Here is an 18,668-nt window from a genome sequence, read left to right as displayed (position 1 = left end):
AAATATTGATCAATATCAGACAAAGGTATAATTGCAAACGTGTTTGTCGGTTTGTACAGCAACGACACAAGTAGCATGCTATTATTAGGACATCTAAGATGGCCAATCATAGCCTTTGAACTTTGGTGCTGCATTCGAATATCAGGCATTTCTATTCCAGTGCTGTCAAGCTTTCTGTAACAGTCATTTCATCCAGCTAAAATATAATCTAAGCTAGTAAAGACAGATGGATATGTTCTTTAAAAAGAAATATGGAAAGGCGTGCATTAGCATATCGTCGCTCGATTTATTTACAAAGCAAATAAGGCCTACATATTTAAATACGGAAGGAATGTCTTACCACATAACGCGAAGGTTCAATTTTGTAATTTGTAAAACAATTCTGTATAGGTGATGAAACTCTGGTATGTAAATGTAATTGCCACCAGAAATTACAGATTAGACGAGGATTTTGATACGCTGTTATGACGCTGTTGAATTGCCAAGTACGGAACATTTAATTGATAATTGTTTAATTTTCTCTTCTATTTCTACCTGGTAACGATGTAGAGTCGAGGAAAAACATTAATAAAACGAACATGAGCAAAGTAGATCTACTTACCCTTTTTTGGGAGACATTTCTCTATTCGATGTGTAAAGACTGAATTTTCAAACACCTGATCACAGCGAGGTCAGCTCTATACCCATAATACCAGACATGTTGGAGAGATCGCACTCGACTTGATGTGGATGCATTAAAGTTCTGTCACAACCAAGCGCATTACTGATAGCAACACGTGGGTCCATTACAACTATCCTTTTCATCGAAACCCCTTCTCTGAATGCCCCAAACACAATGAATCACCCCAGTATTAGGAGCATTCTGCTCTCCGGGTCACGCTATTATACCACCAGACAGCGGTGTTTTGAACAGCAAACAACGGCGACAACCCTAACTGGGGTTCCTCACAAGTCCACGCAAAAAGCGATGTTCCCTCTTGTTTGAACTTGGGAGTCGCACGCGCCTTATTCACGCCTCTGCGATCACCAATGCGAGCGAGCTCTCCACGAGTCGCGTTGAAGAGAATAATAACGTATTGTTTTCACTTGCAGATGCTTGCCGTAAATTCATAAGCTGACCCTGCTTTCGCTGGCGATGGTCCACTGAACATGTATCTGGGACGTAATTTACTTGTTTGTGCTAACCTCACTTGTGGATCAATTTGAATTCGAAGAGAGAAACATGATAATTTCGTGCGACAAAATGGTCTCCCTACAGGCCTTTGTCCGGGCATCAGCAACTGAGCATTGTATTATTACCCCCTTTCCCATAAAATTGTCATGAATGGACGTGTTGAGATAACCTTTACTATACGATACACAAAAATTATAATGTGTATATGGCTTAACTTATTCACGAGTCCTTTTGATAAAGGTTGCGTCCTGCGATGTGCTGCATGCAATGGTTGGTAAACCACGAGAGGGAAACTGCTCTCCATTTTCACATGAACTTTTTGGTATGAACGCTAACAAAACAATAAAATTTGACAAGAATATTGATATTACGAAACTTGGCTGATTCAGTTTTGTAAAACAAGCAGTATTGATCACCATCACAATAAATCTAATGGGGTAAGAATGTCATGTCATATAGTGCTCAAATGGGCTTGCTCACAAATATTTTAGATGTTCTAAATATCTGGGGGTTTTTTTCAAAATATGTTGTCAAAGTGAATAAATTATCGTAAATACTGAGCAATTTTCATTGCCATAATGTGAACTTAACGCTGCTATATAAGTGACCAAAAAGGAAATTTCATGTTTCTATTACATTCAAGTAGAGATTTCACAAGAGCATATAAATATCAATATCTCGATATGTTCCTTCATGGATTCCATGTGGAATAAATAATATAGTTCCTGTTTAATGCAACTATATAATGATTCGAAAGAAAATTCAGTTTTGTATCTTTAAGACCTCGGCGAGACATTTATTGCAAATTAAATGTCATTCATTCAAAGGTATACACAAATAAAAATCTGAGTCACACCTTAGTATCGGGTAAGTCAATTAAACTGGACTTTGGTCTACAAGATGTAGCTAACCGTGGGCGAAAGTTAATAATTATCTTTGTGCATTTCATATTTACTTTATTTCTCTGATGTATTTCTCTTTTAAACAAATATTCCAAATCGAGCTTTCAATTATCTGTCCCTGTCATATATAATATGAATCAACATCTATTGTAGTTATATGCACCTGAACGCGATTGTAAATATAGAGCGATAAATTATTATATTGTATTGCTTCCCTGTTTATACTTTATGCTATACGTCAAAAATCTACTGTGCCATTTCCATGTAAATGTATGTTATGTTAGTGTTCTTGTCATTTTCATTTGGCTGAACAAATGATGATGATGATGATGATGACGATGATAAAGATAATAATGATAATGATGATGATAATAATAATAATAATAATAAAATCAATAATAATAATAATAATATACGTCATCCTCATCTTCATGAAAATACACTTTCAATCTGTCCTATTACTTTGTACAGATTCTTTTTAACTGGCACTATCTATTGTACGACGTTTTGAAACTCAATTATCTGAGTTTATTTTCCTGATATGTAAGGTCAATTGTGGAACACTGCAGTCTAGTCAACTGCGGATTGATTCGGTTTTTTTTTCTCTTTTGCCTGTGAATACAACACTTATTAAAATGTGACTTTTCTGGGGATAAGAACTTATTAAATCGCTTGATTATGAAATCGTGCGTACATTTACTTTGTTGTTTTTCTTCCCATATTTAGGTACAGAAGACGAAGTACAATACTATTATCCTGTTATTGTCATAATTGAGGGATGAGTGGACGTAGCGTTGCATACTCAAGAATTATAAATTATTATACTCTATATACTTAGGCTCTAATAAATGCGAAATTTCCGTTATTTTTAAATAGTCAACATTTTTCACTATGTCTTTCATTTTACCATTAGTAATTTACGGTTAACTGTACTACAAGTCAAGATCATTAAGACGCCATTCACCGTATCTAACGACTGCCCAACCACATAATGGTTTCATTTGATTAGTTTTGGACCTCCTATTTTTCCAAAGATTTACAACTTGTAAAGACGGTCTATCTGGAACAAAACAAAACCAAACAAAATCAAAATTTCCACATCTCGGGAATTAACATTTAAGGAGGAGGGGGCAAAATGACCCCCCCCCCATATTTTCGGGGGGGGGGGGCCTTATCCTTCAGGATCGACGTCCCTGCATTGCATATCTAGAATTCAAATGAAAATGTCTCGTGAACACATTTTTGATGAAATTTCGGAAATTGTCAATCCCCAAAGTGTACTAAAGCTGTGGAAGGGAAAGGGTTTATTGAAAGGAGATATACCCTCCCACTTACGAGGGAGCTTTTGCATTTTTTTTTAAACTGAAGTCACAGATCTGGTGCACACTTTAATTGATGAAATATTCGGAAATCTGTCAATCTTAAAGTGTATTTATAGTCTATGGGAAAGGACCGAATGTGGGAGATCGTTAGAGGGGGCAACTCCCTCCCACACGAGGTAGATTTGTAATTTTAGAATTTAAATTCAACGATTTAGAGGACAATTTGGGTGAAATGTTTGGGACAGTTTTCTATCAAATTATCAATAAAGCGAGAAAATCCTCCACATCTCGGGAATTATGGGGGGGGGGGGGAATGATGATTGCCCCCCATATCTTCATTGCCCCATGAAAATATTTTTTTCATTTTTTGTTTTTGTTTTTGTACAGAGAGTGATATTTGACTTAAATCTCCCTCTGCGTTAATAATCTCTTTCTATAATAATCGTTTGCTGAACAGATAATATGATAACCGCAGCCGAATGGATGGGGATCACAGAGACAGGGGATAGGCCTTCAACTCTCAAGACGTCACAACAAAGTAAGAAATATGATAATCGGTGATTCAGGTTCACAGGTATCGATTTCAACAATGCTTTCGTTGCTATTATAATATGCATACATTATATATTACATATTATTATGCAAACATTCTTTTCTGCATAATGATGACTTTAAAGGAAACCCAACCCAAAGCGAAATGTGGATTGAGTGAAAGCAGCAACATTAGTGGAACACATCAGTGAAAGTTTGATGAAGATCGGACAATCGATGCAAAAGTTATGAATTTGTAGAAGTTTGGTGTTGGAACCGCTGGATGAGGAGACTACTAGAGGTTATGGCGTCATGTGTGGACAACAATTATAAAGAAAATGTAAAGGGAATTCCACAAAAATTCATTTTTCATGAAAATTACACATTCCATCAACTTCATATTGAAATATGTTAAGGGTAGCTATATTCCCCTTGCTTTCTGAAAGTGGTTAGTCAAGTGCTCTTTCATTATGCTAGAAAAGTTAATTTTTGTGGAATTCCCTCTATGTTTTCTTTATATTGTTGTCCACACATGTATCATAATCTCTAGTTGTCCCCTCATCCAGCGGTTAAAACACCAAACTTTAAAAATTCGTATTTTTTGCATCAAGAATTATCCGATTTTCCTCAAACTTTCACTGATATGTTTTACTAATGTTGCTGCTTTCACTCAATCCACATTTCTCTTTGGGTTTGCGTTTCCTTTAAAAGAAAACTGTACTGACATTTTCTAATTGTCTGATAATTCTAATCTACATTTTTTGATGCCTACTACTGGAAAGAGAGGATTGTAAAACCCAGGATAAGCCTGTAATGATTTTTTGAAAAAAAAAATGAAAACGAGCAAGACATGGAACGATCCACACAATTTGGCCTACGTCACAGGTGCTCTTGGTGCACAACTCCGACATTAGCAAGACGAACTACATAATGCCAATTTACTGATGAAATCCCACACGAAGTACTGCAAAAGCTGTTATTTAGTATAATTGCAATATGGAGCTATAATAAACATGTTAAACAATATCTATTAATCTTTAAAAGCAATCTCTTCAACAGCTTTTTATTTAGATAAAACTTGTGGGGAAATTCCAGATATGCAAAATGAAATTGGCATCATTATCCGAACGTGCTGCCCATAGAAGACTGTGTGTAAGTAACGTTACGCATTGATGATCATGATCGAGCGATGGTTCGCCAGTTCAAACTATCTAACGTAGATGAGGGCTGAGTGAATCTAAATCCAAATGTAGATAGACTCTCTTCAACGGCACGCACAATTTACGCTTAGTTTTGATGAGTAGGCCCTACACCCACTCACCGTCGACATTGCAGCTGTAGGCCCTATGTGCACAGCGCTAATAAGGCACAGCGTAACGTTACATACCCCTGCTGCCAGAACTTGAAGAAAGTCCAGACGAAAGTCCAGACTCCAGATCTAGATCTGGACCCTTGTCCTGCAGGCACTGTTGTTCCTGTGCTGGATTTTTCAGGTAAGGTATCTGCTTTATGGATTTTCGATGTTTTGTAGTCGAGATAAATCTCATAGTGGTGTTATTTACACCAAGGACTAATGTTAGATGTAACAGTTTGTTTCAGTAGGCCTACTAGGACCCATTCTCGGAAGAGTGGCCTGACCACGTAGATTCTAACACAGTGTCGCCGCTTCGCGATCCCAGCGCTGGTGTAGGTATAGTGCTAGCGTACTTCCGTATCCACGTAGATATCTCAAAATTCACCTTGCCAAATGGCACCAAACTCACAGGAAATACTTTATGATTCATATCCAACAGCTCACGTTAATTGCAAACAAATCACATGTCGGGAAGCGTAAGTGTAGATGTCGACTTTCCTGTCGGCGTCGCTAAAAATAATCTGCTCTACGACTAGACTAACACGAGTGATTGCGGCCAGGCCCTACCTACCTGCTGCGCACGCACAGACTGAAGTTAGCCATTTAATATCATGAGACAAATCTTTCAAGTAATCGGGGGCAATAAATAAATTTACAAATTATTTGTGGTAAGTTTAATGAAAAATGTACTTCCTATATCACACAAGTCGCAAAAATCATTACACTTTTGAGTTTAGTTCTCGCTTAAATTCCCCGTTCGCACAGTACTAGTCGGCTAACTTCAGTTCTAAATTGTGCATCTTGCGTTCGCCAAGATCTCTCGCGAAGAGTGAGTTTTTTTTTTGAGTGACGACTTGAAAGTCAACGTCAATATTGATACTTCTCGATTACTGATTTCGTTCAAATATAAGAGAATACTTTGAAATATGCTATGAAGTATATCCTGTAATTTTGGTGCGATTTGGTTTAGTGAAATTTGAGATATCTACATGGATAGAACAGTACACAAGCGCCGCCTGCTAGCTAAATTAGGCCTAAGCGTCGTCTGCTACTCGATACGAATTAACGCACGCGTATGCGAGCACTTGTAATCAGTAATAGTGAGAGCACCTGTGACATCATAACATCCGGGCTCGTCAGCTCATTAGCATAATTCTCACCTAAAAAGTTCCATTTTTAACATTAAATTACGGACTTAATCGTTATGAAATTTTGATTCTGTTTGCACCGCTGGGTCTTTTAGAATTAAAAGAACAACATATAAAAAAATAAAAAACCGGTACAATGCCCTTTTAAGTGATAATCACAGCAAGCTTATATCCACCTGATATTGGATACAAATTGTAACTATACGAGTTTAAGTACTATCGAAAACATGTTTATGATTTTATGACATACCAGGCACTTTGGTGATCTGTCGATCTAACGATGATGACTAATGTTTGAGACATGATAGCTCATGCTACATAGACGGAGCAAGAGGTTGTTCTGATTCACTAAGTAGCAGCTTTTACATGTACAAGAGGGCGCCCTCCACGCTTCAATGATTAATTCACCACTGCCGTTTCAAAAAAAAAGACAAAAACAAAAACAAAAACCGATACAATGTACTTGCAAAATAAGAATATATTCGAAAGTCATTCTATTAGGGAGGTCTGAAAGTTTCTTTTACACCTCCCTAGTCAATTCAGGAGGTAAATCACATTATGCCCAGTTAAAGGTAAGAAATTTGTTTTGGTCATTGTATAACTAGATCTGGTTGTTTTGACTTTGCTGTATATTACAAAAATAGCACGAAGACGTGGATTACTTTATGAAGACCTTATCCTGCGTGCATGAGAAAGGAGTTTGATAATAACTGACTAAACTTTTGAAAAAAGCATTCGTTTGATCCCGAAATCCGAACTAATTAAAACTAAATCGAAATTAGAGAGCCCGTGTAATGACTTCTCGGTACGACAAGAAAGCTATCGTAAAAACTATGTTTGAGGAAAAGTAAAAGTATTTTCAGTTTGTTGACGATCGATTTTGAGACATCACATTGTACGTCAATTTGCGACGAAGGGATGGTACAGTATTGGTGGAGATGAGAATTGGGCTTTTAACTTTTTGCGAGATACCAAGAAAACTTATGAAATAGTACAGAGCATACCATTTTGAGAGGAATTCAAAGTTTATTTGATAAAAATCGGGTTTCGAATGACTGAAACATCTAAAAACAAAGTAAAACAAAGCGATCGTAATCAAGTGTGGGTCCCACACTTATTAGAATCGCTCTGTTTTGGATATCTCAGCAATTTCAAAACCAATTTTCATCAAATAAACGTTGAATGCCTCATGGAATTACATGCTCTTTCATATTTCATAAGAGGTTTCTCATTATCTCACCAAAAAAAAAATGTTAGAAACCTGAAATTAGGTTTAAACCAAAACTATACGATCCCTTTAAGTACTCTTGCCGACACCATGCTTATGTGCCAAGCGCCATTACCCTATGGGTAATGAAAACCACATTCAACACCGTCTTGATGATTACATGCTTTCTACAAAACTTCCAGCTATCTTTAAAATGCTGTGTGCAAAAAGGTTATACAAAGAAATAAGGTAAAATGGAAATACACGAGAAGCGCAAAACTTTTGGTTGTGGGACCCACACTTTATTACGATCGCTTTGTTTTACTTTGTTTTCAGATGTTTCAGTCATTCCAAACCCGATTTTTATCAAATGTGACCGTGCACCACAAAACGAACAAAAAGTCGCGCACACTGATTTTTGTGTGAGGACTGAAAATAGGTGAATTTCATTATGGGTCAACCCAACCGATCATGACTTTTTCATATTTTCTGAAAGAAAAAGTCTTCTTCTACATTACGTTAAAAATTTGGGATCATAAAACGGGCAGGAAAGTGTGTTTTTAGCAGTTTATCTTGAACATTTTTTGGTAAAATAGTGTGATTAGGTGTGTTCTTAGAATCCCTTTTTCACATCTTAAAAACCTTGTACACACTCTTCACTTTCAACTCTAATAACTTTTGAAAGGATAATGCTACTGCTTTGAAAGTCAGCAGCAATTATGAACAGAATGTGTTTATAAAGGCATGCTCAATTTCAGTTTAATCTGATAATACCTTCATTGTTGTTACTCTGGTGGTTTACATCCTGTTTCTTGTCCCTTTCATTGCACAGCCAGCACGGCTTGGTAAAGATTAAGCGCTTGAATGGACACTGTAATTCAGAGCCTCTTTTCTCAGTTCACACTTTTCCTGAGTGTGTGTTTTCTTTCCAATATTTAGGTAGGTTAGGAAAGTCCATTTGATTAGAGTTATACATCATTTTAAAGCTTAAAGTCTGTTTTTTTTTTCAGAATATGCTCTTAACTAAAATTTCATGTCTGGCGACTTTCTGTGCGTTTTGTGATGCAGGGTCACAAATAAACTTTGAATTCCTCTCAAAATGGTATGCTCTGTACTATTTCATAAGTGATTTCTTGGTATGTCGCAAAAAGTTAAAAGCCTAATTCTCATCTCCACCAATACTGTACCATCCCATTAATTTGGAAGTTGCTACATTTTACTTTTTGCAGTTGAGAAATTATATCAGCCTGACTTATCACCTAACAAAAATGTGATTTCTTACGATTTTTTTTTGCCTGTACTTCATTGTTCACACTGACAGTATACACATTTATCTTTTCGATTACCAATTTGCGATACGCCGTTTCAAGTAAGTTTATTTTCCTGTTTTTTTTTTTCAATGTAAATAAACATCGTTATCTACTTCGATTTTATAAATGACCAGAGCTTACATCGCCCTCTATCGCTTTCGTGCAAGACGTGCCTGTATAACAGGCCTAACAAGCTCATTGACACCCACGTATTAATAGAAGTCATAAAGTCTATGAAATAGCCATGCATATGTAGGTATAATTAAGTTATCAATGATATGCAAAGATTTCGATTTTATAATTATGATAATGTGGAGAAAGATACTGATACGTATATATAGACCCTATTCATGTTTATTTATCTTCAGTATGATTTTCCTTTATTAGTAGATAGACATGGCAAAACAAGTTATTTCTCGAGCCCATGAGAGACACCTTTTTTCAGTATTGTATCTCTTACGTCATAGCCATTCCAATATTTATATGCATAGGCTTACGCTACCGCTATCGGTACAGTAATTGTCAGTAATTTGTGGGAAACATATTTTACGACAAACTGCGCTCAGGAGTTTGTATTTCATAACCTGTTAATAATCGATCGACACCTTCCTTGCACGTGTTTGCAGTGCTGTGATTAGTGGAAAGTTAAAATTTTACTTCACTCAACAACCCATATTGTGGGTATCGGAGTCCAATGTTAAGTCATATTTCACGTTATCAATTCAATAATGCAAACAGAGTTGCAAGTAACTTTGAAAATATACAAAATAACTATGATAAAGTAAACGAGAGTGAAATACGATTGATAAAAAGAACAAAGAAAATGTACAGAAATATAATAAATACAGATCTATTAATACACGATACAGGGAACCCCCCCCCCAAAAAAAAAAAGAAAAAAAAGAAGGAAAATATGGCAGAGGGAGAAATATAAGGGAGGGGGACAGTGAGAAGGACCCAAAACTGATGACATGAGCACAGCTGTACAAATTTAGAATGAAAGAAATACGAGTCACGTATTATAGTTGAGAAAAACAACGGGAAAATAAATAAAAAAACAAAGCTCGACGTACGGAAATATATGCATATGACAAGTGAACAAAGAATGAAGGAAAATGGAGATGAGAGCGAGAGGAGGAGAAATAAAGAGAAAGAGGGAAAGAGTGAAAAGGCACGTTACAGATAAAGAAGTAAGGCTTATGCAATAACTAAGAAAAGGACAAAATACTATAGTCATCCAAACATGTGTCATTTACTTATATAACTACCAAAGAGATTTTTCTCCTCCCCACCACTAGAGGGCGGACTCTACAATGGAGTCAGTGATTTCATGGGGGCCGCCCACAGAACTATATAGGGATCTATAGGGCCGCCATAGCTCACTTAACAATGGCGGACTTTGCGTACTATGTATACATTTCTACAGCGCGTATTACGCGAACTTCTGAACTTTTACGCGAGTACGCACTTGATTTTGGCTGCTCCTCGATTGCTCCTTTGCTAGCGTGTTAGCACGAGGGGTGAGCCTACCGTTGTACCGCCTCGTTGTCATCCAATGCTCCCCTTGCGCTCACAAAACAATAGTACAGGGCGTATGAAGACTCCGCACTCTAGCAGTCACCGGGAAAATCTCTTTGATAACTACAAAACTTGGTTGAACTAGAAATGACTGCCCTCTTTTCACAAATTATTGATCCACCTTCTTTTTTTGGTATTTCCTGTAATATCTTGTTCAGAATTTCTTTCAATGTTCACTAGGAGGCTGCAATGAAAAGGCAATGAAATTCATAACCACTTTCATATTCATTGCAATGGGGAAAAAAAATCAATTTTTATAGGAATTTGATTCCTAGAAATTAAAGGAAAAATTCTTAGGAAAGTAGTGAATATCTTGAGGGACCCCCAACACCCTCCTGTAGAGCACACTAATGTCAAAATCGACCACTAATGTCAAAACAACCACTAATGTCATACACGTTGACGACAAATGTCATAACAACCACTAATGTCATAACACGTCGACGACAAATATCATAACAACCACTAATGTCATAACACGTCGACGACAATGTCATAACGACCACTAATGTCATAACACGTCGACGACAAATGTCAAAATGGGATTAACTACTAATGTCATAACACGTCGACGACAAATGTCAAAATTTCCGTTTTTACTGCAAATGTCATAACACGTCGACGACAAATGTCAAAATTTCCAAATATACTGCAGATGTCATAACGCGTAACACAGGCGCATCCAAAAATTCCGTAAAGGGGAGTCGCCTTAACTAAATCAAAGGCTGGCGAAACCCCCCCCCCCCCCACAATTTTCTTATTTTTATTCCTGTTGCGTTAGCAAAATATACGGAGGGGGCACCAGAAGGGGATGCACCCCCTCTAAGTCTTACACTAAAAACACAAAATTGATCTAAAATGCGCAATTGTACCAGTAAATTAGAAGAACTGTATCAATTAGACCAATAAAACGCACCCAAAGAGAGGAAACCGTTTAAACAATAAGATAATAGTTGACTTGTCATTGTGATCAACTACCTTCATGTATTCCGTATAAAGAATGAATGTGAGGTGGTTAATGATCAATGTTTTAACCAAGAAATGACGCACGTACATCCATGTATAGAAGTGTTATGCTTATTATTTGGCCTCATGGTAGGCTAAATATGTGAGATTTTTGAAAAACAGAAAAGGTAACACCGAAATTGTTGACAACGGAGCGACAATGACTGAGAGACAGGAAACTCATCTTTGTCTCATAAGTGAACGCCATATACAACAAGCAATGCCGAAGCGCGAGAAATATATATGTATAAATAAATAAATAAATATATATATATATATATATATATATATATATATATATATATATAATAAAATGTGGTGTTAGTTCGTACTTCGATAAAATCAGTACTCAGTAGTTCGATTAAATCAGTACTCAGGGGGTCCATGTATAAGTCTAACACTAAAAACACAAAATTGATCTAAAATGGGCTGTTATACAAGTAAATTAGAAGAACTAACGCACTCAAAGAGAGGAGAACGTTCAAACAATAAAACATAGTTGACTTGTCATTATGACCAACTACCTTCATGTATTCCTTATAAAGAATGAATGTAGGGTGGCCAAACAATCTATGTTTTATCCAAGAAACGACGCGCTCGCATTCATGTATAGAAGTGTTTTGCTCATTATTTCGCCTTATACTAAGCCAAAAATCTCAACTTTTGAAAAAAAAAGAAAAGGTAACACAAAATTTGTTGACAATGAAGCGACAATGGCTCAGAGACAGGAAACTCATCTTTCTCTCATTAGTGTACGCTATATTATAAGCAATGCAGAAGCGCGAGAATTATGTATATATATATATTAAAATGCGGCGTTAGTTCGTACTATGATAAAATCAGTACTTAGGATGTCCATGTAATAAGTCAACACTAAAAACACAAAATTGATCTAAAATGCGCAGTTATACCAGTAAATTAGAAGAACTCTGATAATTAGACCAATAAAACGCACTCAAAGAGAGGAGAACGTTCAAATAATAAGATATAGTTGACTTCTCATTGTGATCAATTAACCTTCATGTATTCCGTATAAAGAATGACTGTAAGGTGGTCAAATAAGCTTTGTTTTAACCAAGAAACGACGAACGTGCATCCATGTATAGAAGTGTTATGTTCATTAATTGGCCTTATGCCAGGCTAAATATCTGATATTTTTCAAAAAAAGAAAAGGTAACACCGAAATTGTTGACAACGGAGCGACAATGACTGAGAGACAGGAAACTCATCTATCTCTAATAAGTGTACGCTTATAGCAATAAGCAATGCAGAAGCGCGAGAAATATATACTAGTATATGTTAAAATGCGGCGTTAGGGCGTACTATGATAAAATCAGTACTTAAGGCGTCCATATAAAAGTCTAACACTAAAAACACAAAACTGATCTAAAATGCGCAGTTATAAAAGCAAATTAGAAGAACTGTATCAATTAGACCAAAAAAATGCACTCAAAGAGAGGAGATTGTTCAAACACTAAGATAGGGTTGACTTGTCATTATGATCAACTACCTTCATGTATTGTTTATAAAGAGTGAATATAGGGTGGTCAAACGATCTATATTTTAACGAAGAAACGACGCGCGTGCATCCATTGTATAGAAGTGTTATGCTCATTATTTTGCCTTATACTAAGCCAAAAATCCCAACTTTTGAAAAAAAAGAAAAGTAACAAAAAATTTGTTGACAACGGAGCGACAATGACTGAAAGACAGGAAACTCATCTTTCTGTCATAAGTGTACGCTATACTATAAGCAATGCAGAAGCGGGAGAAATATGTATATATATTAAAATGCGGCGTTAGTTCGTACTATGATAAAATCAGTACTTAGGATGTCCATGTAATAAGTCAAGACTAAAAACACAAAATTGATCTAAAATGCGCAGTTATACCAGTAAATTAGAAGAACTCTGATATTTAGACCAATAAAACGCACTCAAAGAGAGGAGAACGTTCAAATAATAAGAAATAGTTGACTTCTCATTGTGATCAACTAACCTTCATGTATTCCGTATAAAGAATGAATGTAAGGTAGACAATGATCTATGTTTTAACCAAGAAATGACGCACGTGCATCCATGTATAGAAGTGCTATCTTCATTACTCGGCCTTATGCTATGCTAAATATCTGAGATTTGTGAAAAAAAAAAGGTAACACAGAATTTGTTGACACCGGAGCGAGAAAGACTGAGACAGGAAACTCATCTTTCTCTCATAAGTGTACGCTATTATAAGCAATGCAGAAGTTCGAGAAATACATATATGTTAGAATGCGGCGTTAGGGCGTACTATGATAAAATCAGTACTTAGGGCGTCCATTATTATATAAGTCTAGCACTAAAAACACAAAACTTATCTAAAATGCCCTGTTATCCCAGTAATTTAGACGAACTGTGTCAATTAGACCGATAAAACGCACTCAAAGAGAGGAGAACATTCAAACAATAAGATATAGTTGACTTGTCATTGTGAACAACTACCTTCATGTATTCCTTATAAAGAATGAATGTTAGGTGGCCAAATGTTATATAGCTTACCTTAGAAACGACGAACGGGCGTCCATGTATAGAAGTGTATTGTTCATTATTTCTCCTTATCTTAGGCTAAATATTATATTTAAGTATATATAATATAATATATATTATATAAGTCTGACACTGAAAACACAAAGCTGATCTAAAATGCGCAGTTTTACCAGCAAATTAGAAGAACTGTATCAATTAGACCAATAAAACGCACTCAAAGAGAGGAGAACGTTCAAACAATATAGTTGACTTGTCATTATGATCAACTTCCTTCATGTATTTAGTATAAAGAATGAATGTAAGGTGGTCAAATAAGCTTTGTTTTAACCAACAAACGACGAACGTGCATCCATGTATAGAAGTGTTATGCTCATTATTTGGCCTTATGCTACGCGAAATAGCCCGACTTTTGAAAAAAAGAAAAGGTAATACAGAATTTGTTGAGAACGGAGCCAGAATGACTGAGAGACAGGAAACTCATCTATCTCTCATAAGTGTACGCTATACTATAAGCAATGCAGAAGCGCGAAAATATAAATAAGTTAAAATGCGGCGTTAGGGCGTACTATGATAAAATCAGTACTTAGGGCGTCCATTATTATATAAGTCTAGCACTAAAAACACGAAACTGATCTAAAATGCACTGTTAATACCAGAAATTTAGACGAACTGTGTCAATTAGACCAATAAAACGCACTCAAAGAGAAGAGAACATTCAAACAATAAGATATAGTTGACTTGTCATTGTGAACCACTACCTTCATGTATTCCTTATAAAGAATAAATGTTAGGTGGCCAAATGGTATATACCTTACCTTAGAAACGACAAACGGGCGTGCATGTATAGAAGTGTATTGTTCATTATTTCTCCTTATCCTAGGCTAAATATTTGAGATTTTTTACAAAAAGAAAGAAAAGGTAACACAGGATTTGATAACGGAGCGACAAAGCCTGAGAGAAAGGAAACTCATCTTTCTCTCATAAGTGTACGCTAAATAAGGAATGCAGAAGCGCCAAAAATCTTTAGATGTTAAAGTGCGGCGGTTCGGCGTACTATGATAAAATCAGTACTTAGGGCGTCCATATATAAGTCTAACAATAAAAACTCATAAGTGATCTAAAATGCGCAGTTATACCAGTAAATTAGAAGAACTGTGTCAATTATAGCAATAAAACGCTCTCAAAGAGAGGAGAACGTTCAAACAATAAGATATAGTTGACTTGTGATTGTGATCAACTACCTTTATGTATTCCGTATAAAGAATAAATGTAAGGTGGTCAAATGAGATTTGTTTTAACCAAAAAACGACACACGTGCATCCATGTATAGAAGTGTCATTTTCATTATTTCGCATCATACTAAGCCAAAAATCCCAACTTTTGAAAAAAACAAAAGGTAACAAATTTGTTGACAACGGAGCGACAATGACTGAAAGACAGGAAACTCATCTTTCTGTCATAGTGTACGCTATACTATAAGCAATGCAGAAGCGCAAGAAATATCATATATATTAAAATGCGGCGTTAGTTCGTATATACTATGATAAAATCAGTACTTAGGGGGTCCATGTATAAGTCTTACACTAGAAACACAAAATTGATCTAAAATGCGCAGTTATATCAGTAAATTAGAAGAACTCTGTCAATTAGACCAATAAAACGCACTCAAAGAGAGGGGAACGTTCAAACAATAAAATATAGTTGACTTCTCATTGTGACCAACTAACCTTTTTTTTTTTTGACAACAGTGATATATTATATTTGTAATATCTGTTTTTGTTTTTTTATTTCAGGTTAATCTAATTGTGCAAAGGTTAAGATGAATAAGATTGGCCCTTTGTTGTTTTATGTTTTTTTTTTTTTCACTGCTACACAGCAATTTGTATTTTTAATGTATACATGGCCATTTGTTAACAATGTCTGTCGGGCTACGAAAGACATTGATCAATAAAACACCTTTTCAATTCAATTCCATGCAATGTTTTAACCAAGAAATGTCTTACGTGCATCCATGTATAGAAGTGTTATGCTTATTATTTTGCCTTATGCTAAGCTAAATATCTGAGAGTTTTGAAAAAAAGAAAAGGTAACCCCGAAATTGTTGACAACGGAGCGACAACGACTAAAAGACAGGAAACTCATCTGTCTTTCATAAGTGAACGTAATATACAATAAGCAATGATAAAGCGCGAGAAATATACATATATTAAAATCTGGCGTTAGTTCGCACTATGATAAAATCAGTACTTAGGGGGTCCATAGTGTAACATTAAAAACACAAAATTGATCTAAAATGCGCTGTTATACCAGTAAATTAGAAGAACTCTGTCAATTAGACCAATAAAACGCACTCAAAGAGAGGAGATTGTTCAGAGAATAAGATATAGTTGACTTGTCATTATGATCAACGTCCTTCGCGTATTCCTTATAAAGAAGGAGAGTAGGGTGGTCAAACGATCTATGTTTTATCCAAGAAACGATGCGCGTGCATCCATGTATAGAAGTGTTTTGCTCATTATTTCGCCTTATGCTTAGCCAAAAATCCCAACTTTTGAAAAAAAGAAATGGTAACACAGAATGTGTTGACAACGGAGCGACAATGACTGAGAGACAGGAAACTCATCTTTCTTTCATAAGTGTACGCTATACTATAAGCAATGCCGAAGCGCGAGAAATATATTGAAATGTGGCGTTAGTTCGTAATATGATAAAATCAGAATTTAGGGGGTCCATTATTGTATAAGTTGGTTGGTTGGCATCCATTCGTCTCGAGAAACAATGGCGTAGCACTAGCTAGGCAAGAAGTTTGCACTGCCTTGAGTGGCTGTAAAGCCCCACTCTTGAGTGGCAATCCTTAGAGCACTTGCAGCAGATGAAGTCTGTTGGGGCCAATACTAAGACTGCCCGTGCCTTTCTCTTAGCTCTCCTGTCGGTCTGCTGTACGTGCCTTACAGCTTCAGCTCTCTGAACGCCCTCCCTGACGGTGCCTCTCCATAGCGGACGATCTTCAGCTACACATTCCCATGTGTTGGTGTTGATGTCCATCGTCTTCATGTCACGTTTGCACACATCTTTGAAGCGGAGATGCGGCCTTCTCATGGGACGAGACCCCTCGCTTAGCTCTCCATACAGCATGTCCTTCGGGATGCGACCTGGTTCCATTCGACGCACATGACCCAACCACTTCAGGCGTCTCTGGCTGAGGAGTGAAAACATGCTGGGAATGCCGGCACGCTGGAGGACCTCTGCATTTGTCACCCTATCCTGCCATTTTATGTGCAGGAGTCGTCTGAGGCAACGGAGGTGAAAGGTGTTGAGCCTCTTCTCCTGGCCAGCATATGTTGCCCAGGACTCAGAGCCGTATAGCAGGATGCTGAGGACGCAGGCTTGGTAAACGCAGAGCTTCGCGTTCTTGGTCAGCTGACTGTTGTTCCATACGCGCCTGTTCAGTTTGGCCATGACTGCAGTAGCTTTCCCTATCCTATTGCTTATCTCATTGTCAAGGGAAGGAGGAACTGGAGATTGCTGAACCAAGGTAGGTGAAAGAGTCCACTTCTTCCAGATGTGTGACATTAATGGAGATGTCTGGAGGAGAGTCAGTGCCTTGGGTCAAGATCTTAGTCTTTTTCAGGCTGATGGTTAGTCCAAATTCGTTACAGGCATGGGACAGACAATCAACAAGCCTCTGCAATCCCGCTTCTGTGTGCGATACCAGAGCAGCGTCGTCAGCGAACAGCATTTCTTGGATAAGAACCTCTCTAACTTTGGTTCTGGCATGCAGTCGGGCGATGTTGAATAGCTTCCCATCCGCTCTGGTACGGATGTACATTCCCTCTGTGCAGTCAACAAAGGCGTACTGAAGGAGCATGGAGAAGAAGATTCCGAAAAGTGTCGGTGCGAGGACACAGCCTTGCTTCACACCGCTGTTCACAGGGAAGGTATCAGAAGTTCTCCCGTTGTAGCAGACTCTACTTTGCATGTTCTCGTGAAAGGAAATGATAATTTGGAGCAGTCTAAGTATAACACTAAAAACACAAGATTGATCTAAAATGCGCTGTTATACCAGTAAATTAAAAGAACTCTGTCAATCAGACCAATAAAACGCACTCAAAGAGAGGAGAACGTTCACACAATAAGATAAAGTTGACTTGTCATTGTGATGAACTACCTTTATGTATTCCTTATAAAGAATGAATGTAAGGTGGCCAAATGTTATATAGCTTACCTTAGAAACGATGAACGGGCGTCCATGTATAGACTCATTATTTTGACTTATGCTAGGCTAACTATCTGACAACGGTGCGACAATGAAAGACAGGAAACTCATCTTTCTTTCATAAGTGTACACTATAGTATTAGCAATGCAAAAGCGCGAGAAATATTATATATATTAAAATGCGGCGTTAGTTCGTACTATGATAAAATCAGTACTTAGGGGGTCCATGCATAAGTCTTACACTAAAAACACAAAATTGATCTAAAATGCGCAGTTATACCAGTAAATTAGAAGAACTGTATCAATTAGACCAGTAAAATGCACTCAAAGAGAGGAGATTGTTCAAACAATAAGATAGTGTTGACTTGTCATTATGATACACTACCTTCATGTATT

General features: G+C 36.8%; 1 protein-coding gene across 1 annotated transcript; it reads right to left on the bottom strand.

Annotated features, from left to right (window-relative positions):
* Positions 1–17,555: 17,555 nt before the first annotated feature.
* Positions 17,556–18,035, bottom strand: LOC140235308 (uncharacterized). The gene has a single exon (XM_072315334.1). It carries the CDS (start codon positions 18,033–18,035, stop codon positions 17,556–17,558), a length of 480 nt encoding a protein of 159 aa, XP_072171435.1.
* Positions 18,036–18,668: the final 633 nt, after the last annotated feature.

This window comes from Diadema setosum, chromosome 11 (assembly GCF_964275005.1).
Source record: "Diadema setosum chromosome 11, eeDiaSeto1, whole genome shotgun sequence".
Classification (NCBI taxonomy): Eukaryota; Metazoa; Echinodermata; class Echinoidea; order Diadematoida; family Diadematidae; genus Diadema; species Diadema setosum.
The sequence above is the reverse complement of the archived record's forward strand: the minus strand, read 5'-3'. Positions and strand labels throughout refer to the sequence as shown.

Coding starts and splice junctions, on each gene's coding strand:
- LOC140235308 (XM_072315334.1), bottom strand. CDS start 18,035: ATGCAAAGTAGAGTCTGCTACAACGGGAGAACTTCTGATACCTTCCCT.